At 34.8% G+C, this 24415-nt stretch overlaps 1 protein-coding gene across 1 annotated transcript in view; it reads left to right on the forward strand.

Annotated features, from left to right (window-relative positions):
* Positions 1 to 16521: 16521 nt before the first annotated feature.
* LOC132794367 (AF4/FMR2 family member lilli) overlaps positions 16522 to 24415 on the forward strand; it is a 95835-nt gene continuing 87941 nt past the window's right edge. The window contains 1 exon segment of the mRNA XM_060804775.1: positions 16522 to 17048. Coding sequence (XP_060660758.1) covers positions 16992 to 17048 — 57 coding nt within the window. The 5' untranslated portion in view covers positions 16522 to 16991.

Here is a 24415-nt window from a genome sequence, read left to right on the forward strand (position 1 = left end):
TGAACTGTCTTCTAACTGATTTCCTTGGCATATGACTATGGCTATGCTCAGTGAATTATCAATTGTGCTGCCCTCGCTCAAGCGTAAACGAATCGCCTTTTCATAAGTTTTCTTTGTGCTCGTCGCTCTAGTCCAATCTCTACTAGCTGCCATTGTTTAGCTTTCATCCATTGTTTGCGGCGCAAGCCTGACTGCACCCAATGCCATAATGTTCTCCATGATGTCCATAACGAGGAGTTGTTGTTATTCTTGTAGTTGTTGTTGTTGTTGTTGTTGCTGGTCCACAGTCACGTCACGAAACATGCAAATGATTAATGATTTCAAATTTTGTGAGTCTCCCTTTTACTAGGGGAGTTGGCCATAAACAATTTGGCTTATTGACATAATTGCGTTTTGGAGTTTTTTCTCTTTTCCTTTTTAATATAAACTAGCCGTAGCTAATCCTTGCCAGCCCTGCCAGCCGCTTTTGATTTATGTACTTTGTAATGGCCAAACATAATTTGGCTGCCTCTTGAGTAAACATTTGCCAAGGCAGAAGCTGAAACCGAGTCGGAGTCGGAGACTGTCTAAAGAAATTCAAAATTAATGATGCAAATTAAAAGTAAATATGCCACAGTAAAAATACATAAAAGTGTGCTGCGCCTTCATTTCATTAACAGATTTTCCGCTCGACTCTCGACAATCAAAACATTTTCTGCTCAGTCCAGCCAAGCCAAATCTTTTTGCATAATTGAAAAACCGTTGCACGGAAGTTACATTTAAGCGTAGCTGAAGCGTATAGAGAAAAAAACCGTCGCATTTACGTCCGGCTAGCGAGGGAGCTGTTGACCAGTTTCCTAGTTTTCTAGGAAATAATGCAGAGCAGAGTAACCCAAAAGATGACAGCACACAAATTGCAGTTCCAGCTAAACGGCACTAGTCGCATTTTTATGATTCTTGTCGCTCAAAATGGGGGACAACATGCTGGAGTTTCTAAATATCTCAATCTAATTCATTTACAACTTTAATTTTAAATGGGAGCTTTAAAGAGATCTAATGCTCTATTTACTTTTATAAGCGAAGAGCTTTTATTTCGCATATTTAATTTAAGTAATTTCACAGCAATTTATAAACTGGGCAGATTTGCTTCTTATCTCAAAGCTCATGTATTTCAGTTAGCACTTTTAGCTTAATATTTGTATGGTAAGAGTAAGTGTTCATGTTCTGCTAAGAGTAATGAAAGTGTTAGCAAACTATTCATACAGATGAAATTATGAAAAATCAGCCTTAATTCTTATAAAATGTACTACAAATTATTTTGTAGGAACCAAAAATCAAAGTGTCATCTGTTCTGATAGTAAATAGATAGTTAGATAGATTTATAGATAGATAGATAGATAGATAAATAGATAGATAGATAGATTTATAGATAGATAGATAGATAGATAAATAGATAGATAGATAGATAGATAGATAGATAGATAGATAGATAGATAGATAGATAGATAGATAGATAGATAGATAGATAGATAGATAGATAGATAGATAGATAGATAGATAGATAGATAGATAGATAGATAGATAGATAGATAGATAGATAGATAGATAGATAGATAGATAGATAGATAGATAGATAGATAGATAGATAGATAGATAGATAGATAGATAGATAGATAGATAGATAGATAGATAGATAGATAGATAGATAGATAGATACATGAATATATATATATTTTTTTTAATTTACAATATATAATACTGTAATCGGTTTTTACATCAATCAATAAAATCGACATCAATAAAAATGTTGTAAATTGTCCTTGTTTTATTTAATATTTGGATATCTCACTGTTATATGTTTTCTCTTCACTAACTAACTAGATACTTTATTATTATAGGTTTTTCATTTCATATAAAGTGAACTTATTTTTTTAACTATTCTTTTTTTGCAAATTTTGCTCAGGGCATTTCAGTAGCTGGCATTATGCTCGGCACAATGTATTTTTCCATTGTCATCTTTTAGGTGTTGGTGACGCACGCAGAAACTTGAACATTTTTGCTCCATTACATTTTCAGCTTGACATTGTTGTTGCTGTTGTTGGTGTTTGTCATTGTTGTTGTTATGGTGAAAATTAGCCGCACAGTTGTAAATAGAAACGCGCATTGCCTTTGGACATTTGTCGCTGGGATTCTTTGGGGTACTGTTGGCTCTGTTATTTCAGCTCTGTGCCATTTTTGACACTTTAACATTGTTCTTTTGCTGTAGTTGTTGGTGTCATTAGCGAGCACGTGGCTGCTGTGCTGTGCTGTGCTGTGCCTCATTATGTGGCAAGATAAAAATAAAAGCAAAATGTGTTTGACAACGTCGCCTCAGCGCAGATTATCCAATTATAATTTTCCATTTGCTCTAACAGAATTCTGTTCGCCAACAATTTTTGGACTTAGAATAGATGAATCTACGTAGCTGTGTTTGTACTTCTTGTTTCTAATGGCATGTTCGCAAAAGGTTCTCGAATGGATGTTGCATAGAATTTTATTTAAGCCGCTGGCGGTTGGACGCTTCAACGAAGTATGCAACAAGGAATTGCAAATTTATGCAACTTGCAACGGCAGCAGAAGTAGAAGTAGAAGGAGAAGCAACAGCAGCCGAAAATTTACGTAAATTTGAAGCAGCTTCGCTTCCGTTGAGCATATTTTCAGGCTAAATGTGCACTCGAAATTTGCATATTTTGAAGCCGCCGCAAGGTACGAGTATGCAATATTTTGCGGCAAAAGCTGCCCAGCAATTTATGCGTCCGTCAGAGCAGTTCATTAATATTATTAATTTATGCCATTGAAAATGTTTAGTCAGCACATTAACCCGAAAGTTCACGAGCATTCGATTAAAATGACGAGCTCTTTAAAGGCGTTTTTATTGCACACTTTTTGTTCTTTCTCCTTCTTTTCCATAGGTCATTAAGCAAAAACTTAAACAAAGCGTAGAAGGGAGAAAGAATGCATTGAAATGTTCGTCTCTGACTTTTGTGCGCTGCTCTTCACGCTTTATTTACAAGCAGTATTATCGAGTGCTCAATTAAAACGGCATTTGAAGTGGCTTTAGTTGTAGACGACTGATGCTTAATGACTTGGCTGTGGTCTTGTTTAAGTGTGGCTTTTTCTCCCGTTGATCGATGGCTGCTTTTTGGATGAGGTGCAATTTGCAGTTGACAGTCTCAACAGGGAAACCGAAACAGAAATAGAAACAGAAACGGAAATGCAAATGTAAAATTCAAATGAGCACTGGCCACAGCACAACAAGCGAAGCAACAGCCACACACACACTCACATCCATTTGTGTGCTCATGCTGGCAAATTGTCGTCACTTATGTCCTTTTGGCTACTACGTAAATGTATTTGCATATTTTTTGCAGCACCCACCCAACAGCAGAAGGCAGAAGGAGAGCGACCCGCATATACTATGTTGTCCTTGTTTATGCAAAATAAAATCCTTGAATAGCATCGTCAGCGAGTGTGAGTGTGAGTGTTAGTGCTTTGGAACATAGTCGAGAACGCAGCTTACAGATTTTGCAAGAAAACTTTCTACACAAAAATGTGACATGTGTTTTTGTCGGCTTTTGTTGAGCCAGATCCTTTTGTTGTTGTTTTTTATTTTACTATATTTTCTGGCCCAGCCACATGTAATTTTTGGCCAAAAAAGGTTCGTTCGTTCGTTTAGTTAAAAATATTTAAATTATTTGGCTTTGTCAACAGAATGTGCTTATCGACCCTTGTTGATAAGCCCAGAGGTCAATTTGGAATGCGACACAGCAATTTGCATTTAAAATGGTTCATTTCGATCAGACAAAATAGTTGTTCAAGTTTAGTGCTTATGACATGCTTAGGATTACAATTAATTGAAGCAGAAGTGGATTGCGGAGATGACAAAAGTTTGCTTTGATAATTTCCTAACTGAACTTTAAATTAAATAAAAATAATCATAATTTATGATATGAAATAGAAATTCCCATAAAAGTATGCTACAATTTTTGATTTCATAAAATATATGTAAATGCCCATAGAAGTATGCTATATTTTTTGTGCAAAACACGCTTCAAACAAAGTGATGAATGTGATTCATGTTTGACACACAAAAAATTGACAACAAACACACAACTGGAAAACAACAGAGTGCAGAGTACAGAGTGCATAAATCACTGCACAACGCTGTCAATCTGCAAAGCCTCCACACAACAACTCTCGACACTAATTGAGCACTCCAGCAAACAATAACAATGCGAGGCAGAGGGCTTGAATTGCTTCAATGTCAGCAGACACTGTGCTGTGTTTAATTGAAGGTCAAGCTATTGACATAAAAAAACGATTTATGCACCAAATGATAAATCTCGGCCACAGCAGTAAGAAACAACATGAATTTCATGTTTCAATGCTTCTTGCAATTCTTGTGAATGTAAACAAAGCTGTAAGCAAAGAGAGAGCTGCCCCAAAGAGCGAGAGAGCGTCGAGTGTATAACAGAATTTGTGAGAAACTGTTATACGCTTGGCTGTTCATACCACGCACATCAACTGACGCTCAGTACGGCCGCAGACTTCACGGTGTGAGTAAGTGATAGCGGTAAACAAGCGCCAAAGGCACTCCGAGTGTACGTATACGTAATAAAAACAGAGAGAGAGAGAGAGATGGAGAGAGACTGTGCTAGCGAAAAAAGAGAAAGCATCTTGTAGCAGCGCGTTTTCGGCTTAGCCGTGCGTTTAATTTGATGCGCAAACAAATGTTTAATGACCAAAGTTGATGCAGTTGGCAATTTGTGCTGGCCAAAGTACGAGTATTTGAGGGCGCCAAATATTTGTGGCCAAATTAGAAAATGCCAAGCCAGGTGCGAAAGGAACTAACAACGAATAACGAACAAGCACTTGCGCTACAAAGTAATTTATCTTCATGCTGATTTATATTTATAAGCGACTGCCAGTGTTTTGCTTTTGCTTTTTCTTTTTTACTTTACTGTTTTTAATGTTCGCTTTCGCTTTGCCTTTGTGTGCATTTGTTTTTCTGTTCACAAATGCCGCACACAGCCAATCAGCCAATTCCCTGGCGTCCAACTCCTAATCAAGACAAAACCCAAGGCATAACAATGGACCAAGCGAAGCGAGCAGCCAACGAACAGAGCTAACACAGCAGTTTAAGACGATTCTCTGGGGTTCCTTAAAGTCTACTCAATCAAATTTCGCATGCTGTTTTGCTTTGCACAAAGCGCACTTCCGGCATTGTGTTTGCCATTGTTTATCCAATTGATTAATCGTTGAAAAAAAAGGTCCATTTATTTAATAGTTTTTGTTAAACATGAAAACATTTTCATTTCACTATTCATAGCTTTCCATTTTATTTGTGTTTAATTAAAAATCGATGAGAACTTTTTGGAATTTCAATTTACACAGAAATATGTTAAGCACTCTCTTTAAGGCAAATTAATTAAAAGTCGAATAACGAGTCTAAAACGCACATAAAAACCATTTTAATGGCACTGCAAAGTTTTTGTTTGATTTTTGTTGTGAAAAGAAAATATAAATTTTGAAAACATAATTGTGTTAAAAATTAAAACAATATTATACATATTATGATTAATAATAATGCAATTTAAAAATGTATAAATTAAAGTACTTTAAGTATAAAACATTTTAATTTGAAATTACTTCAAATTAAAATGCTTTTAAAATGCATTATTCTAAATCAAAAAATTTATATATTTTGTAATGTTGACTAATTAAAAATTTGGTTAGACATATTTCTTAAAAGTATTATTATAAATATTACAATATATTTCTCTTAATTTTGACAATATTTATTTATTTATTAGAAGAACTTGTTATTTGTAAATTGATTATAATTATTATTACATTTATTCAAATATATTTTCGTTCAATTTATCTTTTTTTGTAATTTATATTTATGTATTTTTTTTATATATTTTTAATTTGAAATTAATCTTAAAGTGTATTATAATACATACCAAAATATATTTTCCTTTACATTGAGTAGTTTTTGCCGCCTGATTCGCAAGAATTCTTCAGCATCAAAAGTCACAACGATAAACCAAGAAAAGTAACAATAAAAGACATAAGAAGAACAAGAACAAGAGAGTAAGACATGTATATGAATGCAGGTTGGAAAAGTATAGGAAAATGCTGCCAGGAAATTGCCAGCTGAGCTGAGCTGATCTCAACGGGTGGCCAAAGGGGAAGGAGGAGGTTGGTTGGATGCTTTTAGTGTTGTTCTTGCCACGGTTAGTTGTCAATTGCACTGCGCACTCACAGTGTATGTATATATGTGTGTGAGTGTGTGTGTGTGTTGTGGGGTGTGCAAACATGAAACTGTATTATGCGTGTGTGTTTAAGCAGCCAAACAAACAAAGCGTGCAACATTTTGCTGCGTGAATTTACGAGCTCTGCAGTTGCCATATTAAAAATCATAAAGCAACACAACAATAATAAAACCAACTGCAGAGAGAAATCAAAGTACACAGCAGTTGGCTGGCTGCCAGCAGATGACAGACTAAGCGCTACCCTCTAAAGTGAAAAGTGAAAAAGTTCAAGTTCAAAATGGGAAATTAATAAATATGTTGTACCATATTTTATTAACTTAATTAAGTGAATAATCTGCCTGAATTTGTGCTCTTCAAAGTGTGTTAGTCTGGCATACCCTTTTGTCAACCTGTTTACAGGGTATAAATTGCAAGGAAACCACACCAAAACATGAACTTGTCGCGATTCACTGCACGCTTTTGTGGCCGAAAAGTAAAATGTCATTGTGAGTGTGTTGCTATATATGTATGTGTGTGTGTGTTTGTGTGTGTGTGATGCTGCTTAAAGTCACGTTAAATGCAAAAGCATGGGAGAAATTCTTAGAAATATTTTACGCGTGACAGCTCGCAACCTTTTGTTGTTGCATTATTGTTGGCTGCTCTGGATTCTGGATGTTGCTGCATTGTTGTAGTTGTAGTTGCTGCTGTTGCTGTTGATGCTGTTACTGTTGTTGCTGTTGCTGCTGCTGTTGCCTTGGGCTCTGCTGAAGAGTTTTTAGCAGAACAAACAGCACAAAGCAAAACAAACAAATAAACAAACAAGCACATGAAACTTTTTTGCGCAAAATAAACAGACAGACGGCATCAACGTTGACGCTGACTGCGACGTCGACGTCAACAGCGACTGCGCAGCTGACTTCGGTGTCGACTTCAACGCAACTCAGCCAGCGGCGAAGGCAGCAAAGTTCATAAAATAAAAAAACTTGCAAATGGGTCGTCCTTCGAAGTTTCAATACCTCTCCGCTCTCCCCTCTCCACTCTCCACTACTTTGCATTCGGTTGAGTCGGGAAAACAGTGTTGGCAAACGTGCAATGGAAATGCAAATGCAAATGCAATAAACTGCCATGCAGTGCTGTTAATGGCGGCAATCAAGAAAGAAGCCAGCAAATAAAGTCAGAGCTGAACAACTTTTCAAATGCCACGTGAAATTAATTGGCACCGAGAAACCAGTTGCATTCAGTTGAGTTATTAATGCGCAGATTGAAAGACTTTTTGAGTAATGGAATTGCAATTTGATTAGAAAGTCAGAGAAAGCTAAAACAATAAATATTAAAAGAGACTTTTTATAAAAGAAGAAATTTCGAATTTTATAGAAAACTTTTCGTAATTTATATTTATATTTTTCATAAAGTATTCTTACTCATTGCAGAGTTAAATTTATAGTTTTGATTTGTTTTAAGCTAATTATATATTATTCAAAAAACTTTAGTTGAAGTGAAATTTATAAAAAGAAAAATCACAAATATTGAACCTTCAGAACTTTGAAATTAAAAGTGACTTAGTAATGAAGAGACAAATTAAGAATCATGTTGAGTATATTTTAGTATATTTATGGTATATTTCGAATGTAATACTTCATTAATATAGCAAATATGTTATGTTTTTATGGTATTTTATGAATAATATTTATTCTAAATTCTTAGCACGTATTTCACAGTCGATCACTCTCCAGTGTTGCTTTCTTACTTGTTGGAATTTCCACTTCAATTTCTCAAACATTCTTATACTTTCAGTTTTTCAGTTATGATTTTATTTTAACCCAATCATATTATTATTCATGAAAGTAACAATAAAGTGCAAAAAAATAATAAAACAAATGTTAATTCATCTAAAAACAAGTAAGAAAGCTACAGTCGAGTGTGCTCGACTGTGAGATACCCGCTACCCATTTTTAATAAAGGCAAAATAATGCGGTATCATTTTCAAAATATACCGAATATACTGCAAAAATACTAAAAATATACCAAATGGTATAGTACACCATACAAAATATACCATAGACGACACAGTGTACCAGATTGTCAGCCAAAGCAACTCAGACCCCATGTAAGTGGGCGCTTTTGCCCATACAAAAGTATTTCTTTAATAACTTCCACAATTATCTGATCGTAACCAAATTTTCAGGAATCATAACTACTATAGTAGTTATTATATATACCAAAATTCGCAACTCTAGCTTGAAAATTACGCTTGTTATTCGATTTTTTTTGATTTGCGGGGGCGGAAGTGGGCGTGGCAAAAATTTGAAACAAACTTGATCTGCGTGCAAACATAACAAATGCTGTCGAAAAAAAATTATAGGTCTATCTCTTATAGTCTCTGAGATCCAGTGTTTCATACGGACGGACGGACAGACACACAGACACACAGACGGACAGGCGGACATGGCTATATCGTCTCGGCTGTTGACGCTGATCAAGAATATATATACTTTATAGGGTCGGAGATGACTCCTTCTGCCTGTTACATACATTTCCTGCCTTCCTACCCTATGGGTAGCGGGTATAAACAGTCTGAAAATATAGTGTAAAACTTTAGATGCAATAATTACACTCACTATTTAGCACTCTCTTTATTCTTAGACTCTCTTAAGTACTTCTCGTGCTTTTCATTTGCAATTCACTTCACTCTCTAATTCAATTTAGCTACTTTTTAAGGAAACGCTTAATATGTCTTGACTTTTTGCTATTTTGCTGCCACTTCCACTGCTGCTTCTTCTGCTGAGGCAAACACTCATTTGAATAAATACACAAACATTAAAATGCATTTGCGACGGCAAGCGAAGAAAAAAAAGTGGCGCAAAAAAAAAATCATGTCAACTAATTTGTTGAGTTTGGTCGACGAGGACGCGCAAAATGAAGCAATTCACACGACTTTCAGCTGGGATGTTAGCAAAAGTGCTGCTGACACATTTGGCACATTTGCCATATAAGGAACTGGCCTCAAACCAACCGCCAAAGCCTTTCTGCCATGTTGCCCGATGACAAGCTCACGTCCCCTCTCTCGCTCTTTCTCTCTCTCTCTATCGCTTCCTCTTGCGTCGCTCTCTTTCTTCAGTCATTGCACATTCCCCGTAGCTGCAACTTGCTACATTGCTAATGTGTCCCATTTGCAATGGCAAACCACTGAAGCTTAACACGTTGTCTACGCAGACATTGGCCACAACCCCACACCACACCACACCACACCACGCCACGCCTCCTCCGCCCCCACTCACACACACACACACACCGTTGTGAAAAGAAGGCAGCGCAAAGTTTGCAGTGAAATGTACGCTTTAGTTTTTGCCATTCAATGTTGGCACACATTCATCGTTGGTGTTACATTGTGTTTGTGTTCGTCTCTCTCTGTCTTTCTCAGTGTGTGTGTGTGTTGAAGCTTCTCAAAGTTGCATGTTTGGCCAGCAGCAACAGTAGCAACAGCAACGGCAGCATTGGGGACCTGCTGCCTCAGTTGACTCTGACGGCATTCCCAGCGGTAATTGTCTCGTTACTCGCTGCATGTTGGCAAACATGCCACATTTTTGCAACGCCCTCAAGCAAAGGTTGCACTCTGCTGCGAGGGTTTCGCATCAACTTTCTGATTGCAGTGCTTAATAAATTACACATTACGATTACCACAGCAACTTCAATGAGCGTCTTTTCAGCAAGATTCCTTCAATTAAATTCTTACCCCCATAAGTATGCAACATATTTTTGTTCATCGATTATGCGTGTTATGTACTTGGTGAAAGCGATTTATTGATGTGTTGGTATTGTTGTATATGGCATATTTTGAATGAAATACTACGTCAATATACCAAATATAACCTTTGTTATATTTTAGTATTTTATTTAAAGAATAATACCCCACTGTTTTACTTTTATTCAAAATGAGTAGCGGGTATCTCACAGCACTATGTTGAATTTGACCCGTTTTTGTGGCCAAAATTAAAATTTTTGAAATTAACAAGATTTTTGAATGCAGGTTTCTTGTATAATGAAGGTTATTACTGTAGAAAGGTATTTTAAAAAAGTGGGCGTGTCAACGCCCACAGAAATCGAAAAAAAGCGAATATCTAAAGCAATTTTTAAGTTAGCGACCCCAATTTTGGAACTCAGGATGAATGTCCTATTTCAAATGCGTCCTGCAAATTTGGTCCAGATCGGATAAAAAATATGGAAATTATTCAAGAAAAAAAAAATCGCAAAGGCTTGACCAAGGGCTTGTTTATCATTTTGCGAAAAGTGACGGTTTTTTCAGGGTTTAACGCAAGTAATCTTAATAGGACAGCAAGATCAACAAGTTATGACAGTGTACATATATGGCATTTTGTTTCTCGCAAAAGCTTCTTGCTTACGCCACACTTCTAGCAGTTCTGCAATTCTGATCAAAATGTTGCTCACTAATAATTCAAATTACGCAAAAAACCGCAAAAAACGCATAATGAGCTTACATATTATGAATTCAGAATTGACAGATCTACAACATGTATATGGACACTCACTGAACAAATTTGAACATTCTAGTTAAAACCTTTTGGAAAGTTCAACTTTCTTTCGAAAAGTGACAAGGGAAGAACACTTACTAAATATACAAATTGTTAGAAAAATGCGAACAAAACACGCAACATATTAGTATCAACACATAGTAATAACTTGAAGAAGTAATATTCCTTTTGAATTTTATTATTTAATGATTTTTTGTGGAAGATATGCCAATTAGAAATTGCACCGTAAATTTAACATTTAACACTGCACGTGGTGTCCGCTTACAACAGCTAACTTTAACAGCTGTTATTTTAACATTAAACTGTTAAGTTAACATTTTAGGTATACAATATCGCGATTTGATCATTTCTTAACATGGTAACATTAAAAAAACGGAATTTTGAATACTTGCGAAAAATGAGTTTTGGCCACGAAAACGGGTCAAATTCAACATAGTGCACAGTCGGGTGTGCTCAACTGTATCTTCAACTTTCTGATTGCAGTGCTTAATAAATTACACATTACGATTACCACAGCAACTTCAACTTCTTCAGCAAGATTCTTTCAATGAAATGCTTGCCCCCATAAGTATGCAACATATTTTTGTTCATCGATTATGCGCTTTATGTTTTGTGATATACTTGGTGAAAGCGGTTTATTGTTGTTTTGGTATTGTTTTATATGGCATATTTTCAATGTAGTATTACAACAATAGAATTTGGTATATTAATTTGTGGTATATTAATTTGGTATATTATAACAAAATGCAACACTGTTTTGCTTTTATTCAAAATACAATACATACAATATACCATATATAGAATTTGGTATGTTTTAGTATCTTTGTGGTTTATTAATTTGGTATATTTTAAGAAAAATTCAACACTGTTTTGCTTTTATTCAAAATACCATATGCCATATATGGTACAATATACCATATACCATACAATATACCATATATAGAATTTGGTATGTTTTAGTATCTTATTAATTCGGTATATTTTAACAAAATGCAACACTGTTTTGCTTTTATTCAAAATACCATATACCATATATGGTGCAATATACCATATACCATACAATATACCGTATATAGAATTTGGTATGTTTTAGTATCTTTGTGGTATATTAATTTGGTATATTTTAACAAAATTCAACACTCTTTTGCTTTTATTCAAAATGGGTAGCTTTTATCGCTCGACTGTATTTTTCTAACTTATCATGAGCTAAGCAGCTAGCATTATTTACCATATAAGTTAGTTCAGTTTTTAATATAGTGAATAGTATGAATGATAAGTGAAATATTGGTGTGTCAAAAGCGTTGTCAATTTACATTTTCTTATCAATATAGAAACATGATAACATACTCAATGATTAATTAAACCAACTTTCGAATATATTTAGGTTTGTAGTTATTTTTTAGCTCAACAATATCATAATGAAATTATTACAGAAAGAAATATGTGCTAAATTCAAGAATAAATGTGGAATGAAGATTGTTTGATGTCAAAATAAAACCAAGAAGGTTTATTCTTAAATTAAGATCCAAATTCTGCAAGAAATCGACATCTTAAATTAAGGATTATAATTTTGTTTCAAGACTGGAATGATCTCAAAATTGTACCAGGAAAGTAAAGTCTTAAATCAAGCTTAACAAAGATCTTAATCTTAAAATAAGATATTTTTAAATGCAAATTTAGCATACAAATCTTGATTTAAGATGTTTTTAACCTAAAAATCTTATTTCAATATGGTTATCTTTTAAGATCGAAAATTTCTTAAGTCAATATTTATTTAGATTTTGTTCTCTCTGTGTATATTTACTTTACTTCGTATTATTTTGATTTAACTTCATTTCAACTATCTAGCAATATATAAAATATGAAAACAATGTTCAATAAATATCGAAAGTTCTACACAATCAAGATGATTTCATATAGCCAATAAAACTACAACTTCGTATTAATTCAAAATGTGTGTGTAAAGTTTGACGTAATTTTAGATTCATATTTTATTTTGTTATATGTTTCATTCGCATTAAACTTTTAAAAAACCGTATGCTAGGTATTTGGAATTTGTAACTCACTTTGTTTGATGAAACTTATCGATTACTGGAAGCACCGCAATATGCGCAATTTTATGCAGATTAACTGCGGAACAACCCGCGCAGCTGCTGCTTCCGTTGCTTCTGCTACAAAAAGGGGCAAAAAGGGTTAACAGAGGAAGCACACGGCTTGACGCCCCGCTAATAATTTATTTACACTTAACGTTTTATAAGCCCAGAACGCGCCACATGAGCTGACGAGACGAAACAGAACGTGGGAAAGTAAAAGGAAGGAACAAAGAGGGGGGGGTAAGGGAATCAGACTGTTTGATTTTACAAATATTTGCTGGCTGGTTTCCTCGTTTTACCTTTTTGCTGGTGGCCAGCCAACCAACCATTTGCCATTTGCTGTTTCAGCGCTGAAGTTAAGTGAAATATGCACAATTTCCGTTTGCCATTTTGGGAGGAGCTGCACATCTACAGAGTTAGTTGCACATCTACACATGCATAAATGAATGCACAGATGCGGAGACATTCGCAACACGAAAAGCGAAACTCAGCAAATGTTGCCACCAACGACCATTAAAGCCATTTGTGTGTGTGTCTCATGTGGAAATGCTCTACTAATGGCTATTGGCTAAGACAAAGTTATGTTGTGCATTTATTTCATATATTACAACACACATACACAGACAGACATTTCCCCCTTTCCGACGAGGTGGAATCTTCCCTTTACTCAACTCATGTGATTTCCTTTCTTTTCCTCACTACAATTGCACTCGAAGTTTGTGTCCATTTGACTTTGAGTATTTGAATTGCCAAGAGATTGCCAATAATGGGGTTTCAGTTTACAAGTGCCATTTGCGATTGCGATTTGCAATTTGCATAGCTTAAGCATTTATTCGCAGTGCAACTTGCGATAAGCTCTGAACATCAATCTGTATAAATCAACTTAACAAGCACTCGAGAAATCATTGAGAGCAGCGATTTTTATAGTTTACAAAAAGTTGATAGTTTATTGAATCTTCAATTAAAGTTAAAAGTATCTCATTCTCGGACAAATTCTCTAAGTTTCTCAGTTTATGGAACACTCTTCAGATTCATTGAATTCTTTTCAAAAATAATCTTAAAATCTTGCAATTTTTGTTGCCTTTAATATCAGACATTTTGTCACATTATTATTTATCTTTAATAGAAATTTTGTCAGCAGCGATTTTTATATCAATGAATCCATAGTTTACAAAAAGTTGATAGTTTATTGAATCTTCAATTAAAGTTAAAAGTATCTCACTCTTGGAATAATTCTCTAAGTTTCTCAGTTTATGGAACACTCTTCAGACTCATTGAATTCTCTTCAAAAATAATCTTAAAATATTGCAATTTTTGTTGCCTTTAATATCAGACATTTTGTCACATTATTATTTATCTTTAATATAAATTTTGTCATCTAGAAGCTTCTGTATTTATTCCGTATTTCCGTATTTATATCAATCTGTATAAATCAACTTAACAAGCACTCGAGAAATCATTGAGAGCAGCGATTTTTATAGTTTACAAAAAGTTGATAGTCTATTGAATCTTCAATTAAAGTTAAAAGTATCTCACTCTTGGAATAATTCTCTAAGTTTCTCAGTTTATGGAACACTCTTCAGACTCATTGAATTCTCTTCAAAAATAATCTTAAAATATTGCAATTTTTGTTGCCTTTAATATCAGACATTTTGTCACATTATTATTTATCTTTAATAGAAATTTTGTCATCTAGAAGCTTCCGTATTTTTGGCAAACATTTTCAGCATTTACTTGCGCATGATAAATTCAAGAAATTTCCAACAATTTCCGTTAGATGTGAGCTACGGATATTTCACAACTTGGCGCATCAAATTGATTTAACATATAGCGTTGGTTGGCTTTTCATCAATTCACTCACTCGATTGCCAATCTCAATACAATTTCAATATTCGGGCAATCGGAAACTGGTACAATTCCACACACATACATACTATATATATATATATTCACACACATACAGGTACAAAATATCTGTAGATAGAAATTGCTGGGCAGGCATTTAACTATTCGCTTGCTTTGCTGCTCTTATTAACTTTTGCTCGAAATACTCGACATGCGACATCACAAACTCAATGGAAGCTGCCGCAACAGCCGCATTTTCCTCACCTGCCACACTCGCAACCAAACACACACACACACACACACACACACACATTAGCATAGGCACACATCGTTAGTGAGGCAAGTTGGCAAAATCGACGCAAAATTCAAACAAAAATCACATAGCTAACATTAGCTTTGAATTTACACTTTTGGAGAAAACTATTCACTTTAAAGTTTTATATCTATAAGTACAGTATTTTAATTTTTTAGTTTAAGTAATGATCTTTAAAAAAAATACTTACTTATATATATTTATTGAACAATTTTTGGTTTGGCAGAATATATTTTGGATCTAGTTTCAAAAGATCAGCTTTGATTTAAAATATATAGAAATTTTTAAAATAAATATTATATTAAAATATAGTATTTATATTATTTTTGTATTTATATTTTTTTTTATTAGATTGAAAACAAAATATAATAATTGACATGTAAACTAATATACATTTTAATGGTATTTTACCAATGTATAAATATAAGCACAAGTCCAATCTGTAAGTTTTCCAATCAAATTTGTTTCAAATTTTTTCCACGCCTACTTCCGGCCCCACAAGTCGATAAAAGTCGAAAAACAAGTGTATTTTAGAAGCTTTGTTGCGATATTTGGTATATACAATAATAACTACAGTCTTTATGATTCCTAAATATCGAAGATATTAATGAAATACTTATGTATGAGCAAAAACGACTACTTTTTAGAGGTCTTAGTTACATTGGTTGACAATCTGGTATATTTTTGCAATTTGTGGTATATTTTTAAGACAGTACTATATCAGTATACCAAATGTAGCCTTTAGTATATTGTAGTATTTTTGTATTTTATTATGGTATATTTTAAGAGTAGCACTATATATCAAGTGTATCCTTTGGTATATTTTTTGGTATTTTTTGGGTATATTAATTTAATATATATGGTATATTTTGCAATCTGTGGTATATTTTGAAGACAGTACTATTTCAGTATACCAAATGTAGCCTTTAGTATATTGTAGTATTTTTGTATTTTATGATGGTATATTTTAAGAGTAGTACTATATATCAAGTGTATCCTTTGGTATATTTTTTTTAGTATTTTTTGGGTATATTAATTTAATATATTTTAAAATTAATGCTGCGCTTTGTTTGCTTTTATTGAAAATGAGTATCGGGTGTGTCATTGTCGAGCATACTCGACTAAAGCTTTTTTACTTGTTTAAATTAATTTATAAAATTGATAATTAAATGACTTATTTTTAATTAAAGCATTTTAAATTGTTACTGGCATACATACATTAAATATTAAAAGCAAATTATTTGCAATGATAAATATACAATTTTCACATTATAATATATATTCTGCTATATTCAGAAACACTTTTAAAACATTCTTAAAGCCGTCTAATATTGAAAGTGTCTCATAAACTACTTTTCCAAGTGGGTTACTTTTACAATACTCGTATTATCACTTTGTCAGCAAAATTATAATATAATTTTCTGTATATTTTCGTCTATTTACAGCCGCACAAAGTCCAGCCGCAATCTGTAAATAAGCCAATAAAATCAGAGGTTTATTCAAGCCAAAAATCTACTCGAATCGCCAGAGTCCAGAGATTTTCTGTGAGATATTCGAGGTTCTTGCCCCATTTGGTATTGGTGGCACGTTTACTTGCAACAAAGGCAACGCACAGCGACTCAAAAACAGCTGCGCAACGAAATCGCAGTGCGAATTCAATTAGGCGAGAAAGTGACGACGAACTCAAGGTTCCTCTTGGCTTCGTATCTTCCGCCCCCTCCGCCCCCCTCGATCCAAGGATAAAGGCTTCCAAATGTTAAATTTGAAGAGGCGTGTCAGTGTATTAGTGTAAAAGCATTCACTTTTATGTGCGTGTGTGTGTGTGTCAGATTGTGCCAAATTACCGTAGAACAATAGGAAAATTGCAACGCTTTTACTTTACTTACCAAATATTAACAATAACAATTCAATACAAATGTCTGCCGTTGAACTAAATGGCAATGTGCCGGCAATGGAATTTCATCAGAGACAGGTGAGTTACCTTTTAACACCCAATATGCAAATAAATTATACGTTATTAGAAGAGAAAAAACGATTTTATAATTAATTAACTATTGATTATAATATATATTTTCTATATAATAATGGACATTTAAGAATAAAAATGCAGCAAAAGTTTGTCATATATAGTAAACCCAAGGTTTCAGATCTATGTACATATAACCTTGATAACTATTTTTTAGTTTTAATACTTTTTGTTAAAAATCTTGATAACGATATTTCGGTTGTCATAATAAAAAACGATTGAAAATATGGTAGACTATTTATCCATCTTATGATATTCGACTTAAAAATGAGTATGAATATATCTTTTTTAATTCTTAACCCTCTCGAATATTTATTATAAAAATATATTATATATTATTAACTGCGCAAGGTCAGTTATGAAAAATAGTTTGAGCTACTATACGTGGCGTCATTTAAGTTTGTGTTTATTTTGAATTTTGTTGGCTTCGATTGTAAGCCACCTGTTGCTTCGCTAAAGCTTTTAAGCTGTTGCTTTGCTCGAAACTTTTGTCTACTACACTACGTAAGAGGGCGCCACAAAAGGAAACGAAAAGGACCAACTTTTTACCTATGTAAATATCCCAAGCTTTTTTCGCCTAAGCACTACGAATGTTTGCGAGCTCTACAACAGATGGCTCTACAAATGCGTGGACATTTTTGATTCAAGGGAAATATTAAAAGGAAATTTCTATTACCAATAGATACACATGTCACAGTGCCAAAATGCCAAAGTGCACCTACAACTACAAATAAAGAGAGAGCAACACATTGCTTTAAAGTGCGATTGCGCGTGTCACTCGTTTGCGCTCTCTCCCACGACTTTGTCTAAGTAGTCGTGAGAGCGAGTTTCTTACTCTCTTTTAGCTATCTGTTTGCGTTGCCTTTCAATTGACTTTGCAATTTCCCACTCCCGCTCAGTTTGTTTCGCGACTTTGTCCGGCAAGTTCATCATTTTTTCTTTAGCGTGGTAATTATTAAAGTGTTAATTCGCGAGTGTGAAATATTTATTGAAATTAGTGTTGTATTGATTTACAAATATAAATTCGATATGAAAGAGGAGCAATGGAATCAACTCCGCGATATTTTGGTTTGTTAATTTGGCTTAATTGTCATTTCGTCTTGTCATTAGCGTTTTCTTCACTTTGCAATAGTCACCGTGCGACATTGTGAAATTACCGTTATGCGCAGGCTACAAGAAAGAGATGCGCAGAGAGCTTGATGAGGAATGGGAGGCAATCATTGAGGACATTTTGGTTTGTTTTGTGTTATTTTTCTTTTCTTAATTCACTTTACTTTTTTTGTTCGCTTTGTTTCTTTTACTTTAATTTGTTGCTGTTTGATTTTTAGTCGCAGCGCATCTTTATGCATTTACTGTTGGAGGACGGATGCAAGGGAAAAATGCGCAAGCAGCTAAATGATGAATGGGAAGCACTCGTTGAGGATAAATCGGTTAGTGCTTTTTTTTTATTTTCATTTAATTTACTTTATTTTATTTCTTTAGTTTATTTATGCTATTCTGTGAACAGCCTGTTGCATCTTTAGAGCTTTTAAAGCTCCCGTTCTTTCGGTCAGCTGCAGTTTGCAATAGATGGTTCAGCAACTCGCCCAATAGAGGGCGCAATTGCACCATCCTTGTCGCTTTTTATAAAAAAAAATTGCTTTTATAAATAGAATTGTTAGTAAGAAATTGAAATACCAAAGAAAATGATTTGTTGTTGACCAAAATTTTACATATTAATTTAGTATTATCAGGGTACAGCAAAAACAAAAAACATGCGACCTGTCTTAACTACTCATCACTTTCCACCATAATCGGTGACATACATACACACACACATATGTGAATTGAATCAGTTGCACGTGTGCAGCTTTCAGTTCGGATTGTTCTCTATTTGTATCTATGTTCGTAGTGTATGTATAAAAAGAGAGAAAAAGGCAACAAGTTAATTTGCGATTGCTCATCACACTTGCCTGCGCTCTCTTTCTTGCGCAATGAATCGTCGTTGTCTAAGTAATCGTGTGGGACAAAACGAGAGAGAAGTTCGGCTCCACTGCGAGCATTGCTTGCATTCTCTTTTGCTCTCCGACAGCATTGCGAGCAAGCGTCTTCATTTTCCTGCTCAGTTAACGTCGCGACTTTGCTCGATATTGTTGCATTTTTTTTTTGCGTGTGTCAAATAGTGAAGTGCGTCAAAAATTAATTTAAATAAGTGTTGTGATGATTTACGAATATCAATATGATGTGGTGAAGGAGCATTGGGATCAACTCGATGATATTTTGGTTTGTTTGCATTGCTTATTTGATTCCTTTGTTTTATTTTCTTATTGGTTTTTTTTTTACTTTGCAATAGTCACAACGCGTCTTTTTACATTTACCGTTACATGACGGCTATAAGAAGGAGATGAGCAAGGAGTTAAATGAGGAATGGGAGACAATTGTTGAAGACATTTCGGTTTGTGTTATGTTTTATATTACTTTAATTTCTTTACTTTGCTATTTTAATTTGTTCATTTCTCAACTTTTGATTTTTATTATGTTGTAACGGTAAATTTTTTTGCCTTCTGTAATATTGTGAACAGTATGTTGCGTCTTTAAAGCTTTTGAAGCTTTTGCGCGATTTCGCCGCGCTGCAGTTTGTAATCCTTGCTCCATATATGCGATAGATGGCGCCACAACTTGCTCAATAGAGGGCGCAAGAGCTTTATCCTTGTCACCTTTTTTAAAAAAGACAGTTTCTGTTTAGTAGGAATTTTTATAAGATTGGGATATTTTTAAGCGGATATTTTACTGGGTTGAAAATGCATGTCACGATTAACATAATAGAATATTTTGCATTTATTTAAATTATTTTTGGTTCTTGACAGTTTTAAAGTTTTGATTTGCTTAAACTTCTGTCTTTGTTAACTGTCAACTAAAATTGCTGGCCAAAAGTGATCTGCGTTAATTTGGTTACCGTTGTTGCCACCCCCTGTGGCAACACAAAGAGAGATTGCCGCAGAGGCAAATGTTGCCGTTGCTGTTGCCGTGACTGCAGCCGCTTTGCGGAATAGGCCAACTTTTATTGACTTCCTGTGCAACGCAGAGCAACTCGCAACTCGCAGACGCCGTTGCAATGGCAAAGTGCAAAGTTCTGTTGACGTTGTCGGCGCGTTGAGCGAACCCACAAAAAGCGACGGCAACGACGACAGCGGACAGCGCTGCCATTTACGCAATCAAACAACAGAGGGCGCATTCCTGCTTGGCTAGATAAACCACTAGACGAAGGGTAAAAGGGAAAGAGAGGAGAGCGCCGTGTTGGCAATAGAGCCACGTCAGCGGCTACACGAAAAACAAACATGCGCCTAGGCAGCAGCATCAAAATCAACAGTGCTATAGCTGCAACTCCCCCCTTTCCTCCCTTCTCTTTTAGTTCGCAGCTCTTTAACCAGACTACAAATACACTCTCCCACATTCATTTTACACCTAAACTGGATCGTGTGCAAAGTGAATTTGATGTGGGGCCATTATTATTATTATTTTATTCCCTTGCAATTTGTTGTTGTTTTAATTACGAACGTGTTCGCTCTAGCAACATGTTCGCCTCTCTTCATTTTAGTTGCATATACAACGCCATTTTTGTTTTAGGCGAAGCTCCGCCTACTTTGTGTCAGTGCTAAAAATACTTAATGGGAATTTCATTATCTGTGTCTATATGTGTGAGCGGGACGACTATATGTTCGATCGCCATTCTCAAGTTGAGCGCTTAGACGCAACATGTTCGATTTAGGTGATAATTTGTTCGAACGTGCTGCAACCAACTCAGCTGTTCGAAGAGGGAACAAACGCAGAGAGAACTTGTATTTTTAGACGGAAATACAATGTAATTTGTTTTTATTAATTTTATTATTAAATTGTTGTAATTTTAATATTTAAGATTCATTTAATTTAAGTTTCATATTCGTTTAAACATTTCAATTTTGCTACTTTGTTTCTCTCAAACCATTTTCAAAGTGTTTGATCATGCAGGTATGAGGCCCAAAAGAATGTTCGATCTTTTGATTATGACTAAATGTTCGTGTTGCGTTCATGTTTGCTATGATGATGGGAAGAAACTTAATGTCTGTCTCTCTCTCTCTCTCTCTCTCTCGTTATATTAAAACACCTGTGTTTCTGTCTCTTAACTCTACGCTGAATATGTGTGTTTTATATTTTAACTACTCCGCCTTTAAATCGTGACCTATCTAAGTATCTAGGTTACACTTTAACAATCAGAAGTTTATTTATTTACTGTAAAAAGTGTTGCTCGTAACCGCTGTGAATGAATGTGATTTTACTTTTTACATAACGAGCCAACTGGACTGCAGCTCGATGTCATCTGGCTGAGGCATCTCTCGAGTACTCGCTTTTGGCCAATGGCCAAAATGCCAATTGCAATTCGAGTTCGCAATTCGCAATTCGCACGCGGCTCACATCACGTTTCGCTTTTGTCTGGGTGTTTGAGAATTTTGTTGCTTCTCGACTTGTTTCTGTTGCTGTTTCTTTTTTCTGTTGCTGCTGATTTGGGGCTGAATAAAGTCGGCCATCAAATCAAACTGGCTACTGACTGCACTTGTTTTACTATATATATAATACAGCAACTGCGGAAATTATCATAGCAAAAACGAAGGCGAGGAAGAGGGAAGCTCTTATAAATTTCGCTTGTAGCAAAAGGCAATCAAGATCTTCACTCACACACACACACACACACACACTCGCGATACACAGCCTCCATTTTGTACAAATAGAAGCAGACATGCATGGCGGCATTTCCGGTTGCTTGGCACCATTAGTGCACTGCTGCCACGCCCACCAACAGCCGCCCTCCGTCGTACATTTTTGGCTTTTTGTCGAGATAAGCAGTTTGGCTTCCCCTCCCCCTCCTCCTCCCCCTCTCTCTGTCTCACTCTCTTCCTTTCTTTGCTGCATTTTCCTCTGCAACTTTGCGCTAGAAGGAAAAACTTGTTTTTAAAAAGCGCATTTGACATGTGTTTGCTGCAGGCTCCCCTTCCCCCTCCCCGCTCCCCAACAAGCCTTCAATTGATAGAGGGGAAACCCCAACACACCTCTCACCTCTCACTTTTCCCCCCGCTTTGGTTCGCTGTGTTTTCTTATGGCCAAAAGTCTGTGGCAAGCAAAAACTTGCCAACTTCTTCGGCGTCCTATAGCTAAGTGTGTTTAAGTTATCTATGTGTGTGTGTGTGTGTATGACTGTGTGTGTGTGTGCCAAGTATATTCATTATTTTGTTTTCATTTGCCGTGCGGCGAGCAACTCGCAATTGAATTTTATTATATCTCTTTTGGATTTCAGTCAAAATATTATAAGTTTTCCTCCTCCTTTTCCCTTTTCCCTTCTCTCTCTCTCTCTCTCTCTCTTTCTCTCAGGCACGTCTTAGATCTCTCGGACACTCCACACAAATATATTTCTTCGCGTATTTTCTCGTTTTCTTTGTTTCGCCTCGCTTCTTCTCTTTCTCTTTCTCTCTGGTTTGTCTTGCCAAAAAACATTATCTTTGGGCTTTTAGCGTAAACTTTGCGCAGTATTTTCTTTTATTGACTTTGGCATCGATAATTGGCTGACAGTCGTTCAACGCTTTTCAAGCTGTTAACTGAAGTGTGATACCAATATTGGCATAACGAGCAGACAGTAGACTGACTCTAAGGACTAAGGACATATGGTCATCATTGAGACTTCTCGACTGCAAAATACGCGTTGAGCTCTTAATTCACTTGCTTCCACTCAATTAGGTAATCATTTTTGGTCTTGTTAAACAATTTTAATGAAATTTTTAAATCATTTTTGCTATATAAATAATGTTTAAATAAAATTAATATACTTAATATTCAAATGCAGTTTAAAACATTCTTTTGGGTTCATCACTTTTCTTAAAATATTTAAAATTCACAGTCCAAACTTCTTATATTATATTCATCAAGTAATTTGTTATATAAATAAGTAAGAATTCGAGTGTGCTCAACTGTGAGATACAAATATATCGAAAATATGCCACAGAAATACTAAAATATACCGAAGATTAACTTTGGTATATTGATATAGTATTGCATTTAAAAGATACCATAGAGTAACATACAAAATATACCACAGAAATACTAAAATATTTACCGAAAATTATCTTTGGTATATTGATATATTTTAGTACTGCATTTAAAATATACCATAGAGTAACATACAAAATATACCACAGAAATACTAAAATATACCGAAGATTATCTTTGGTATATTGATATAGTATTGCATTTAAAATATACCATAGAGTAACATACAAAATATACCACAAAAATACTAAAATATACCGAAGATTATCTTTGGTATTTTGCTATAGTACTGTATTTAAAATATACCATAGAGTAACATACAAAATATACCACAGAAATATACTAAAATATACCGAAGATTATCTTTGGTATATTGATATAGTATTGCATTTAAAATATACCATCGAGTAACATATAAAATATACCAGATTGTCAACCAAAAAATAAGACCCATAGTAAAAAGGTTTTTTTCCCCATTTAAAACTATTTCTTAAATAACTTCTACAAATTTAATTTGATTGCAATCAAATTTTTAAGAATCTTAAATACTATAATTTTAAGGGTATCTTCTTCATAGATAAAACTTCATTATTTATAATATTATATAGACAATCATGAAATACTTCATATTTTTCTTTTAAGCAAAACCATTTCGAAATAAATGTTATAAAGAATATTGGCAAAAGAAGGAGTTAAAAGTAATTTCTTCTTTCTAAATAAATCTTATAATTCTTCAAAGAAACATGTTGCTTTTAATTTCGAAATATTCGTGACAAACTCAAGTGTAAATGCCGCCAGAGTTGTTGACCACAGTTTCTATTTGAGAGCAAGAGTTTTGCGACCCATTGAGACTTGCCTCTCGTTAAATAACAGTTTGTAATCCTCTCTATCAATGCGGCAGCATTGAGGACAAACCTCTGGAGCTAAATAGAGAGAGTGAGAGAGAGATAGAGAGAGCGAGGGAGAGAGAGGAACTCATAACCAAATGAAATGAAATCAAATCAAATCAGATGAAAAGAAGTTTTGAGGCTGAAAAGAGTTTTGTGGGCAGGATGTTGCCGACTCTGATAAACCGACAAATGCTTTTAACTTTTGCAAAATGTTGCACACTTTTCGGCGTTCGCCCATTGAAATTCACCCACCCACACACACACACAAACACACACACAGCCATACATAAACGAGAGGCAGATGAGGCTGTTGCTCTTTGCTAATGGCTTCGACAGAGAACGAAAACGGGAACGAAAACGTGGGTTACA

Source organism: Drosophila nasuta, chromosome 3 (assembly GCF_023558535.2).
Source record: "Drosophila nasuta strain 15112-1781.00 chromosome 3, ASM2355853v1, whole genome shotgun sequence".
Lineage (NCBI taxonomy): Eukaryota > Metazoa > Arthropoda > Insecta > Diptera > Drosophilidae > Drosophila > Drosophila nasuta.